Source organism: Amphiura filiformis, unplaced genomic scaffold (assembly GCF_039555335.1).
Source record: "Amphiura filiformis unplaced genomic scaffold, Afil_fr2py scaffold_87, whole genome shotgun sequence".
NCBI classification, from domain to species: domain Eukaryota; kingdom Metazoa; phylum Echinodermata; class Ophiuroidea; order Amphilepidida; family Amphiuridae; genus Amphiura; species Amphiura filiformis.
Genome location: NW_027305551.1, coordinates 91,317 through 105,099, shown reverse-complemented (window position 1 = coordinate 105,099; position 13,783 = coordinate 91,317). Strand labels below are relative to the sequence as shown.

Here is a 13,783-nt window from a genome sequence, read left to right as displayed (position 1 = left end):
ATTTCCTAGGAGATGCCAACATGTCCAGACTTTTATAGATTTCTCTGCTTAAGTCTAGTTTTATCTAGCTCCCTGTCTTACACAGACAATGTAGTATTTTCTTAATATTCATGCAAGTTCTCGCTAAAGATTGCAAATGCTAAAGACCAAATAAAAAGTGTCCTCAAAGTCTAACTCAAGCATGTGGTATAACTGTGTAAAAACTAACATTTGCGAAAATAAAAAAGATAATCTTTTGCGAACATGCCTGAAAGATCTGAGAGCTAGTTTCTGGACTATCAGTATATATGTGGCAATGTGTAGGCCTATGTATCTGCTTATCAATAATGTGATGCAAATAGTACTTCAATTTGATAGGAAAAACTGAACCAAAATAATTGGAAACATTTATTTGTATGCATGCCTTATTTGTATACATATGTATGCCTTATCTAATCTTCTGTACAAATTATTTTTGCCAGACCTTTCTAATTAAAACTTTATTTCTATTTTTCACAAGGGCATATATATATATAAATTTCTATTTTGGATACAATCTTGCTATATTTATAGTCTAATGCTTACTCCACATGGCCTGACCACATGGTCAGACATATCATATCTCGTCACACTACACAATTCAGTCTTTGAGTAAATAAACCAGATAACCAAACACCAGATTTAAACTCTTTTGTTCTATTTAGGTAAAGCAAATGTTACTATCAAACTAGGCACAAACTAGAATTATTACAAATAGTCACTGATCATATTGTGCAATTCTGGTATACTTGACCCGACAGCAACTATTGGGTCTTCAATTAAACCAATGACATTAATAGATTTGCGAAAATATGACACCATGCATCTCCCTCATGATCAGATATAAATGATGAGCTGAGGATGATTCTGATGCATGTCCTGTCCTGCTTAATTGTTCAAGTAAATAATTTATATCAATAAGCTACATGAAAAACATTGTAACAAATGGGTTATTCAAGTTTGAAACTATATCTCCAACATTGGGGTGTAGATTTTAAATGGAGTCACCCATTCAGGTAGATTATTCAAATCTTCCATATTATGTTAATTTGAACTAAAATAACCCAATAGCGAACAAACAAACAAACAAGTAAATAAACAATCAACAAACAAAAATGGAGACAAAACAGCATTTCCTTTAACCAATCAGGACCAAGCTTATCTCCTCAGATCAACTGTTTATAAACAAACAAACAAACCACAAACCACAATAGAATATATCTTTCAATTAGACATCATCTAGTGTTTTATTTCAAATGACCTGCAAAAGAATTCGAAGATTTATGGCTTGCGCACCATCAGAAAAAATAATTTTAGGTATACCTTGCCATCGCCAGCCCATTATACTTGTTATAAAATAGTATTTAAATTTTGATTTTTAAAACATACCAGATTAATCCAAGATTATTATTTTTTCTTCGGATTACACATACATGAAAATGTTGAATGAAGTAAAATTAGTAAATCATAATAATTCTAGATGATAATTATGAAGTGACGTTATCAAGCATTCCCTTCAAATTACTAATTTCACACTCTATGAATTATGCTTAATCAGGTTGAGAAAAAGTAATTCAAAGATACGTCACGTTTCTAGAACCGTAAGTCTAATTATGAAGGGTTTTCAGCAAAACAAAGCTCTGCAAATGGCTTATCATCTACATGTAACTGTATTTTGATTTTGATTGACATCAGACAAATTTAGCTTGATCACATTCTAAGATAATTATAATCATTAATACCGGCATAGGTCCTATTTCTCAGTTCTCACCTATACACACACTTAATTTCATCATAGTACTTCAACAATATTCAATTTCTTCTGATGCAAACAACTTGCTTTCCAAAATCCCGTTGCAAACCCCACGGTACAAAAGAAATGTCAGTGTTAACCTTTCAACTACCTATGTATTTCACACTAACACTATGGACCACAATGGCCTCATCCCAATGCCATAGTTCAATAACCTCAATTAAACAATCATAGAGCAAAATTTGACCTAAAGTTGCGGAGTATGAGTTTGTGTACCCAAATTTCCAAAGGTCATTCAATGAATGTGCAACTATATTGGGGTTAAAGAAATGTGCCCTGATAGATGAGCATGTTGTGGATCCTAGTGTAAATTATTCTTTTGATATTGATTTCATTGTGTTGTTTATGGAGGTTAGTCAAATTTGTTTAACACAAGTTTGATACTGTTTGTAAAAACAGTGTGGCAATTCTTGAATAAGTTTACACCCCAGCTTCAAACCTTTCCGTGCAAAATTTCACACTGCAAAATGTTTTCAATTAACAAAAGTAATTCCAAATTTATACAAGTAGGCGAAACACACGAAACTGCATCTCGTCAACTGCTTGAATGATGTATTTAAATGTCATATCAGTGGCTTGTATTAGCTTGGAACATATCCTGATAGGGAGAGAGAGTCAGCGAGAGAAAAAGGGAGAGCGAGAGAGAGAGACGTTGACAGCAGTGAAATACAGGACAGAAAGCGCTCCTAGCTAACAGGGAAACATAATATGATAATTTCACTTCTGTTTGGCTTTTTTCCGTGCTGTCAAGAGGAACGTGTATACATGCATGTAGACAGGAGTCTTGAAAGCACACCGATGCAATGGTGGATGTTTTGTTTTACAAATTTTGGAAAACAAGATGGAAGTGATGTTAATTTAGTATTATTCAACAGCGGCAAAGTGCAGTTTGTGGAAGTTAACCTTTTGTGTACTGCATAATAGTTGTCTCATAAGGTTATTAAGGTGGTACTACACCCCTTGATAAATTTGTAACTATTTTTGCATTTTTCTCAAAAAATAATAACACACTGGTAACAAAAGTTATGTATATTTGGGCAAGGAATCCAGTTACAACACTGGAATTTCAGTGACTCTAGACTAGCGGTATGTTATTTACGATAAGAAAAGAGGTACCGCTAGAATATACCTCATTTCTTAACATATATAATAATGAACCACTTGTCTTGAATAATTGGATTCCTTGCCTCTATAATATACGTACATGTAACTTTGTTACAGTGTGATTTTTTGTGAAAAATGCAAAATTAGTCAGAAAATTTATCAGGGGTGTAGTAACACCTTAAAAAAGAGAGATTGAATCTGTTTGCTGATGATTTGTGTGTCTATTACATGCAGCAGCTCTCGTCGCAATACCTGCGACACATTCTTTGTAATTGAGTTCTCACTTAGCCAAATGGAGTAGTTGCGATCAATTTCTCCGTTACCATGTGCATGCACCCAGGTCATCATTTAAAACCACTCATGTTTCATAAGCAGTGCCATGATAAATGATACCCAAGAATTGTTCAAAAATGTGTGACCTCATTCCTGCATAATGTGGAACATAGTTTAAAATCCTTTTTAAGATACCTACATGTACCATGTACCATATATTCCATAAAATCTGTCAAATTTCTAAATTTAAGATTTGTATTTTTTTTTGGTGAAATATATCAAAGCACAAGAAGCGGTAAATTTGCCGGGGGGGGGGGGCACTCAACATAAATTTTGGTAGGGGTGTGCAGCAAGATGCGAGGAACTAAGATGTGATTTTCGGGCAAAATAGAGGCTTAATGAACCGAAATTAGGGCCAAATTATAAGTTGTGGAACTAAAAAATTCCAAATTTGTTTTCAAATTTGATAAAGAGCTACAATTGTCAGAGTTTGAGGATCAAAGAACTGGAGCAGATCCAAATATGGGGCTTATGTTTTCAGTTAGAACTACATCAATTGTATGGTTTAAAAATTTAAACAGAAAAAGAATAATTATACAATTTAACCACCTTCTAAAATTTAAACCCCACAAGGCCAACACAATTACGTATAATTCCTTCCGACACGACCAAGTCACCTAAGCGGAGCAAGAAGTCTAATTTTGTTACGATAATTTTCCTGGCTGGTAAATCCCGTCGTGACTGTAGCACACATTGCCACAGGGTCCTGTGTGCGCATATCATCTGTAATACAGGAAAGCCTATAACAAGATTGGAGTGTCAGCGCTTGACTCTCGCAGCAGTTCAATTTTATTTAATCACATAGCACCCACGATGTACAGATATGAATTTTCGATTCAGTATCATTTCTTCCATTTTCCTTTTACAAAATGAATTTTGTTATTGTCTTGTTTAAAGTTTTATAAAGAATTTGACATGTTTTCTACTTGCTGTGATTCAATCCTCATGTTTATGTTGATATCTGATTATTGTGTTTATTGGTTTGGTGTGTGCATCAATATCTCTTATATTTCAGCAAGTAAGAGGTTAAATGTTGCATCGGAAAAGGTTATTTTGCAAGGTGGCAAATATTTAGAGGGCAAAATATTGTCTACGATACAGATCTTCTTTATAACATTGGATATATATATTGTATTTGTTGCAATACATCACTTACTATAATATAAAATATATTTTGTAAAATCATAGTTTATTTAATATCCAACTCATATTGAGTGTACCTGTTTAAAATACAATCTTACAAAGTTTATTGTGTTTACATATTATATACTGTCTTATTTATTATTCATTTACTATCATATTGTTAGTATGTGCCTTGTTACTGTGATCATGATGTAAGATGGAAAAGCATATAAACTACTTTGAATTGAATTGAATATCATTTCAAACAATCATTTGCAATTGTAAAACAAATGTACAACTAGCCCTGTTCATAAATCGCAACGTCCCTCAAATAATGTGAGCAGGACTGCCGAGAGCCAGTACGGCCCAGCAGTATAATGAACCCACGGACAGGCCCCTTTGATCAGCAATATGATGTGCAGGACTCACATAAGTGGAGCAAAAGTTCCAATTTGAGCACACATTAAAAATCTCATTATTCATTTATTCATAAAATAGAGAAACCTTTAACATCACTTACATTTTGATATTGTATGGGTAGATTTTTGCTCAAGAAAATATGTTGTTTTTTCATATGTATTGCTAGCCAGCTATTCTGGAATTGCAAAACTTATGCAATTGTACATGTTTTTAGAACATTGAGTATGACCCTTTCACTGTAGCCTGCAACAACAAAAATTCAGCTCATTTGGAAGTTGTGACTTAATTTGGAAGTTGGTTTATAGTGACTGAAATTGTGTGCAGATATTTTCTAAAGTCTGGCAGTTTTTGAAAGCATGTAATTAATTCATTTTTGACAAAGGATTCAGCAGGCCTTTATTGCGATCGCGCAAGTGCTCCTACCGCGCACCTCACAGCGCTCCTTATTCATGTTATTATTTGGAATTTGTTTGAAGAGATTTTACTGACGCTCATTTCAGACGAAATGTCAAAAATAAATACTCCAAGAACTGTATCACATCAGTCACTCTGAATACCGATCTGTTGAAACAGCGTGCTATTAAAGGCTCTGCGGACGAAATAGCACGACAATCGACTTGAGACCTACACTAACAAATCATATCGGGTCATCTCATTATCGTTCCGAAAATTTTCTTTTCAATTTGCGTGCATGTTTTCAATATCGGTCAATGTAATAATGGCTGGGCACAGATATTGCCGTGGAAATTCTGAATTGCACAGTAAACATTGTTAAAACAAGTGAGATTTAAACTTAAAAAGGACTGATTGTTGGTGATCTTAAAAACCACCGGTATGTAACATTATCGCCTGTTGGATTCCATTGATAGCCACTGAGTTTCACTCCGCAAACCAAACATCTTAGCACTTTCAAATTGAGCTCCTCAAAAATCGCAAGAGACTGATTTTGAGGAGCTCGATCGAGCTCCTCAACAAAATTGGAGTGTGATTGATGGAGCTCCACCAAATTCTAAACGTGAAGGCCTGATTCAGTCAATTCTGCCATAGGCCAACACACAGGCCAACAAGCCATAGTGCAGTGTCTTAGGGATCATTATGAAAGAGACTTCTATCTTGAGTTGAGTTGTAACAAATGTGAATTACAACCTACAGGGAATATTAACAAAAGGGCTTTTGAAAAGGAATCTGCAGGAATTGATTCAGTGAATTTCAGAAACCTTGGAGTATAGGAATCTGCCAACTGATGAGTTGAATAATTCAACTTTTAAAACAAAAGTGTTGCTTCAATGGAGTAAAAATAATATTTCAGATTTTTTTACCAAATTTTATCATTTTGTGGAAAAGGGTTGCAAACTGATTTCATTTCATTTCCCATGCATGCATAAAAACATCAATATCATATTTAAATATTTAAAGCACATAAAAATATGTTAGTTTACTGAAGTTCATTATAATCGGGCAAAAATCCCTGAATTTTGACAAATATTGGGGGCGTCCTCCTCAGCAAATATTACAATATGGTTTACGATTATAGTACATCATACGGTTTCATATGTCATTTTGCTTACCCTACTATAGGGCCTTTTGAATTGGCAATCCCTACTCCCCATTCCAGAAAAATACAGAACTAATTTTTTTGAATAAAAAATATTATCCTGTTTTGCCAAATGAAACATAGCTGAATCCTAATCCTTTAGTTAGTCCTAACTAGCAATAAAAGTCAAATTTTAATATTTAGTCAATTTTTGAAAATAAGGGCCCAAAACGTGCGTTTTTAGGGGTGTTTTTCGTATGCTGTGACAATCAAGCCCAAAGACTTGTTCTAAGACTACTTTCAGTTTATGCATTCTAATTTTTGGAAAAGACACGTTTTATTCTTATAACCAACCATTTATTAAAGTACGGTAACACAAAAAAGTGAAAATTAAAGCAAAATTTTGGCATATAATCAAGATTTTGAATGCTTAGACTTGTTCCAAGTCTGTGATTTTTGTAACTCCATTGTCAGAAAACATGCCAAAAATGCATGTTTTTGGCTCTTTTTTCAAGAAATTAGTTAAATAGTGATCTTTTTCTTTTATCTCCAGTTAGGACTAAATGAATGATTAGGATTGAGCTATGTTTAATTTGGCTGAACTTGATAATAATTTTTTAATCCCAAAAAATTAGTTCTGTATTTTTCTGAAATGGGAGTAAAATTATTTTAACAATTACCTATTTTAACTTGTAATAATAATTAGGGTACCAACCGGTAAAAAATATAACCACAAAAAGAAAAAAAAACCATACAATAAGTGACACTCCCTGATTAATCTACTCAGACCAAAGTCAGAAATTTTGAAAATTAAATTATTACCATTTATAAATTGTTCAGTATCTAAACTTAAGTGTGCAATAATTATGGTGGGAGGGCAAAATTGAGGGGGGTAAGAAATTTGTAGCGAGCCGAAAGGGGGGGGGGGGGGGCAAGCAATTTTGGCAAACCGATAGGGGGCAAGCAATTTTTGGCACACATTCATGGGGCGCCTTTTAAATAAAAACGCTCTAAAAAGGCTTAGGAAAACAGTACGGAAACACTTTTATGCAAATTTTTTTATTATTGCCTATCTCTATTATGTCACTATTGCCGACTTCGGTCTGATTGGATCAGATTGTATCATAGTGCAATGACCTTACCTCAGTAAGTAACCATGGGTTCTGTGCTGTTAACTCATCCCAGTTGACGCCCTCAGTGACCACAGCGACACGATTCTCAGCTGTACCGCCATATTTCAGATGTTTCTGTAGCAAGTTCTTGCCTGTCACCTCATTGATAGCTTTGGCAGACATCTTGATGGTTTGGTCTGTCTAAGAGTCTAGCTAGGTTTAGCACTGGATGGATGCCAAATGCTACCAATACTGCAAAAGCTAAAATAGGTACAGAAAAGTACAAAATTCATCATTCTTGCAGAGCATAAATTTGTACACATCAATCAAAGAATTGCGGCCAAAGTTAGCCGATTTTTAGCCAAACTTACCCGTTTATGACCAGTACGCATGTGTATAAACAAGCTGTGTCACGCAGCGTTGGAACCCAATTTAACACGATCCACGATTTGCTAGTGTTGCGTACACGCGCATGTCACTGCGTCCATCTCACGCGGGCACAAAAGATAACGCGTATCACGCGTTGACTCCCGGCCGTTGACCTCATGAGCCGAGCTGCTTCCTGCAAGTAGGCCTACTCATTTTCTTCCAATTTATGAAGGAAAACGGTATGGAAATGTTATTTAAACTTGTAAACCCTTATTATTTTCATCTGTATTGAATTGCTAAGAATGTTGGGTATGTATGAACGGGGTTCATTCATAGGATTTTGGGCATGATCGCTGCTCACGCCTCGGGCATAAACAGCGATCATGCCCTCAATCTTATGAATGAACCCCTAATTAATAAATTTGAGCCAAAATTTTCTGAGCCTTGGGTATAGAATATCAAATGGGTCCCATATTTGGCACAAAGTATGGATCCCACTTCCTGACTCTTGGAGGCATATCTATAATAAATTACTGAGTTTGGCGACTTGGTAAGGCTAAAAACTTCTACGTTTTACATTATTTCGGAAAACGGATTTTTGCGTTGCGTAGAGTAAAGTTGTCCGCACCCCAATAAAACGTCCAATTTTGTTTTTGTTTACGTTAAGGGTGTCAAATTATGTTAATTAGTTTCAAAGGCACTAGCAGAGTACCTCCATGCTAAAACTTTTCATGCCAACACAATATACTAATGTTGACATAGCCTGAATTAGGCCTTCTATCCTGTCAATTTCGGTGAGAGGATTATGCCTGTAGTCTCAACTATTACATGACACAGTAGAAACTCAATTAACATCTATTGTTTATTCAACTAATTTATCAACATTAGCATGTATTCTGTGTTTTTATCATGGAAGAAAGAGATATCTCTTTCTTCCATGGTTTTTATGGAGAACCTATAGTCAACAGTAGAGTGTTTGTTTATTGAATTAGTTTGTAAGTGAAACTTTTGAAGGACAAATTAATCAGGGTTGCCAAAAAAAATCATAACTTTATATGAAATAGAGTGTAAGGAAGTGTGAATAAAATTGTTTCAGCTGCACAGTGGTGTAGCCAGGACTTTTTCAGAGAGAGGGAGAGAGAGAGGGGGGTGGGGGCAAGGCAAATTTCATAAAAAGTACAACAAATGCATAGAAATCTTAAATATCAGATCAGCCAGCAGGCCACAGGGGCCAAGAGGGATGTGAATAAAATTGTGTTCATCTGCTCAGTGATGTAGCCAGGACTTTTGCAGGAGGCGGGGGCAGCAAGATACATTTCAAGGTGGGGGACAAACTTGGATGAAAATGATAAAAAATGAGCTAAAAGGTACAACAAATTTGGCCAAAATGGGCTAAAAAGTACTGTAGAAACAAATGCATAAAAATCTTAAATAGCAGAGCGGCCAGCATCCCACAGGGGCAAGACTTCTCACGGTGGATATGATATGGTGGCAAGAAGACTTGCTTCGATCATGATCTAATTGCAATTTCAAGCCATTGATTTATATGGAAAAGATACTAAATATTATACTTCTAAGTTCTAAATGATAATCTCCTCTCATACCATTAATCACATTAAATAAAACATTTACATGTACACAAAATATAACAAAATTTACCAACGGCGAAAGACCCTGATCGCGAAAGACGGGTAACCGCTAGTATATCAAGATACCCAGTGGGTAGAGGTGGGGATTTCCAGGGTCAGAATTTCGGCGAGAATCCGAGAATCAATTCTCGCAAAGTTTCTCGTAAGCAGATTTGTGTGAATCAAAGTTGATTCTCGCAAACGTGTGTAGTTTACACAAAAGTTGATTTGCAAGAATCAAATGATTCCTGCAAATTTATTCTGTCAAATGAAACTCTGACCCTGATTTCAATGTTGAATCAACATTGTTTCAAAGATGAAATTTTGTCATGCATTTCCAAGAGTATTTTCAGGGGTAGAAATAAGGGACCATTTCCTGATAGCCATCCGGGCTATCCAGCCATTTTTTCTGATAGCCCTGAAGGAAATTCAATAGCCCTGAAAAAAGACATTGTTTTTGCACAATTCAAACCAACCGTTTGTTCAAATATTCAGTTATTAGTGAGTAACCCTTACCCCCCATAATCAGGGGTAGCACAGTAAAGGTTTTAAAACCAGTGGTTCTCAGAACCCCTGAACCCCCAGAAAGTGTTAAAAATATGCGCTCAAATCCTAAAATGAAGGGTTCTTAATCTCGAATCTGTCAAGTATTGAATGTACCGTTTTAATTAATTGGTATCAGATTTTGTGATTTTGGTTACAATGATGTGTTACCGGTATAGATTCATGGTATAAATAGTTAAAGCCCGGCAAAAATGTGATCTCGCTTTTCACGCCCACGATTCTCGCCTGTAACCAACTATCTCGATTTTTAAGAAAGTTTCCAAGAAGTGCTAAAACTATAAAAATGTTGCTTTATGCCATAAAAGTTAGCGAATTCCACAAAATGCAGTAAACTTGACAAAGTGCAGAATTCAACACCATTGGCACCACATGGAACCCATGCATTTCTCAATAAAAAATGACATTTCATTGCAAATGAGTTCAAGTTTAGGCCAAATATTATGATATTTATTGAATTACTGGAGTATGATGACTATAAAACATAATTCAAGGGCAATTTTTGTCATTTTTTTTCTTCTCTGACGGCCGATCATTGTGTCGTATTTCACCGATGGCATATCTCTACACACCACCCACAAAGCATTTCTTTCCGATCCTAGAATTAGAAAATTTTCCAACTCATGTACATGTACGTGTCATCATTCAGCACTGCAATAACTTAGCAGCAGTGGTTCTAGACAATATCGCAATCTGTGTAATTATGCCGGTGGAGTGTATTTTATTTCTATTTTTAAATTATGTTACAATGCTACGGTGACTTCACTTCAACAAATGTCGTTACATTGCATTTTATGTTACATAATTTCTGGACAGGCCGTAAATATTGGAGATCGAAGCTTTTATTTTTCTTTCACATGTTTTCATTTTTCTGCGCGCATGAAAACCCCTGTAGCCCGACGGGCTACATGGAGATAAAACCCAATAGCCCGACAGAAAACCTAATAGCCATGGCTATCGGGCTATCGCTTATTTCGACCCCTGTATTTTAGGCCATTTCACAACTCCATTTTGTTCATTTTAAAACTGATCAATATTTACATAAAATATCAGTTAGGCAACAAAAAAACACCCTGTTTTACAGGCAGATCGATTTTTAAAGTAGGGTCGGTGGAGGCTAAAATGACCCCTAAATATCATGAAAAATTAGTAAAAATTTGGTAATTTTGAAAATGTTCCGATTTTTTTTTTCAAAACATTTCAGTCAAAATCAATAATGGCTGATTTTACATGATTTAAGACAAAAGTAAAAAAAAAATGACAAAAATCAGTGAATTCTAGCCGGCCCTGCCCCCCCCCCTCTTTTTTTGACAGATTTTCTGGATCCGCCCCCAGTTTTTGTACCACCGACCGTCCTTGGGGAACTCGAGGATTGACATAAAATTGCAGCATGCAGCATGCCACAAAAACGGAACTATTATAAAGGAATCCCGGATATGAACACGCTTTTCTATGAATAAGACCTACAAGTAGTAGTACAATATTAGCTCTGACATAATGCATCTACATATTAAATAATATAAGCTTATATCGTACGATATCACGATCCACACACATGCACACAAACACGTCTTACTCACCTGCCAGTCAGCCGATGAATGAACGAAAAAAATTGTTTACAATGTGTTTCTAGTATGTGCTTATCATAAAAATTACCCAAAGCTTATTTTTTAAAGGAAAAAGATACTATTTTTCAAATATTTATAGGTTTCATATTGGAATTTCTTTCAGATTTTGTATATAAATTGCATGAAAAGTTTATACGAATCGATAATTTACTAAGAATACCTGAACATTCGATGTTTTATTATTTCAATTATAAAAACGCTTAATTGATTGGATGTTCCCAGATGTTCCAGTGGCAGGGCTCGACATCAGACAGGTCATAGTCCTTGATAATAGGAAATCAGGATTTTGAAAATTGAGTATAAACTTCAATGAAATTAGTACTTGCTCAAGTTACGTAAACTTGATGTTAGAGACCCATTCAGTGATCCCAGCGCAAATGTAAAAAAAATTGAATTGTTTATAAATTGCTTAAAAGTGAAGAATAGGTCATCAGCAGTATTGACGAAGTTGAAGCCCCATTCAAATACATGCAGCTAATTTATACATGTATATAAATTACAGATTCATGTAAAATGTCATATTTTGTCTTACCTACATGGCTTTCGACTGAACCACTAGCAGGCTATGTTTAAGGGAACAATCCAAAAGTTCGATGAAGCCCTATAAACGAAAGTCCTTTCGTTAGAAGGCTAACCCCTCCCCCCTCCCTTCTAACGTAAGTTTTCAAATATCGAAAATTCCAACCCGGATTCATAGGATACAAGACCATCGCTATGGTGGATGGGGAAGTGGAGGAGTGCAACAATGCAATGATATTGATCACGTTTATGGAAGAAACCAATATTCTATTTTATTTTTAAATATTTTTCTTCATACCTCTCTGGGCACGAAAAAAATTATGACTTGCTGGATTTTCAAATAAAAAAGAATCAAGGTGCGGTACAGCTGATTAAAAATGAACTTACAAAATACAAATTGCAGGTTGCGAGTACTGCACTCTAGTATATTGATTTGAAATTATTTCGAAGCAACCACTGTAAAATGTCAATATCGTACTTCAGAAAATACTAAAATTTATATATTTAATCCTTAAAAAAGATCAACTTTGACCGATGTTATAGGCCTATAACTACTTTTTTACAAACGTAATCGAACTTTTTGACCCCTTCCCTCCTATGCCTCCCTATAACGAAAGGACTTTCGTTTATTATAGGGATTCGTCGAACTTTTGGGTTGTTCCCTTAAGGATGAAACTTTTCAGCCATGAAGGTTTATGTTTCCCGGTAATGTTTACTTCAAATGCTGACGTGGGAGTCAATAATTGGGATAATCAGCTTAATCTATAGGCCTAAATCTCCTCTCTTTTCATCTTCTCTGATTGAATGTAGGAATTGCTTGAATCTGTGGGATTATCTCACTTAACAATGACAGATATAAAATCATCAACCTGGTCGCTTTCTTAATTATGTTAAACGTCGTCTTTCATGTAGCATTCTGACACAGATTTAGCATTATTATTCACTATTTATATATTGCAATTGTCATTATAATTTTGTTATCGCTGAGCCGACATTTAATGCCGCATAATAATAGAAGTTGGTAATAAAGAATATCTGATGGACTCACTCAAAACGCTACTGACCTGCAGCTGCACTTTTTTATTGTTATGCATAGTCGTGGTGGAAGCAGTCGTTCGATACTCCATTTTTCAGTAATGTCAGATAAAACCACATCTTTTAAACATAATTCTGGTGTTAAAATTAGAATTGTGTCTATTACGTATAGTATTAGTGAAATATTTTCGCTTTCAAACTAATATAATTTCGCCGATTATTTATTAAGGCACATCGTACCATGGAAATAACAGATAGTATACTGTATTTCCATGATCGTACACAGGGGTCGCGCATCCAGGCCCTCCATTCAACAACAAAACAATCCACTTTGCGCGTGTTACGGGTAAAAAACACAGGTTTTTATGCTTTTTTGATCAAATTTTCACTAGTGGCAAATGGTGGTCATAGACCACAAATCTAGCTGGGGCATGTTGGTGTTTTGGAGGTATCTGACCCCTGCAAAATGTTCCAAAAATGTTCCCCTGGTCATGAAGTTTGTTGTCACCACACCGAGTTTGAGTACCATACTCCTTATAGATGCCCAGAAAATTAAATTATATGATTTGACCCAGATAACCTTTGAC

General features: G+C 35.3%; 1 protein-coding gene across 1 annotated transcript in view; it reads right to left on the bottom strand.

The window, feature by feature from the left end:
* Window positions 1-11,614, bottom strand: part of LOC140144841 (ATP-citrate synthase-like) — a 58,001-nt gene extending 46,387 nt beyond the window's left edge. The window contains exons 1-2 of the mRNA XM_072166643.1: window positions 11,595-11,614; window positions 7,487-7,717 (exon numbers count right to left, since the gene is read on the bottom strand). Of these exons, the coding sequence (XP_072022744.1) occupies window positions 7,487-7,639 (153 nt within the window). The 5' untranslated portion in view covers window positions 7,640-7,717; window positions 11,595-11,614. The remainder of the gene's footprint in view (window positions 1-7,486; window positions 7,718-11,594) is intronic.
* Window positions 11,615-13,783: the final 2,169 nt, after the last annotated feature.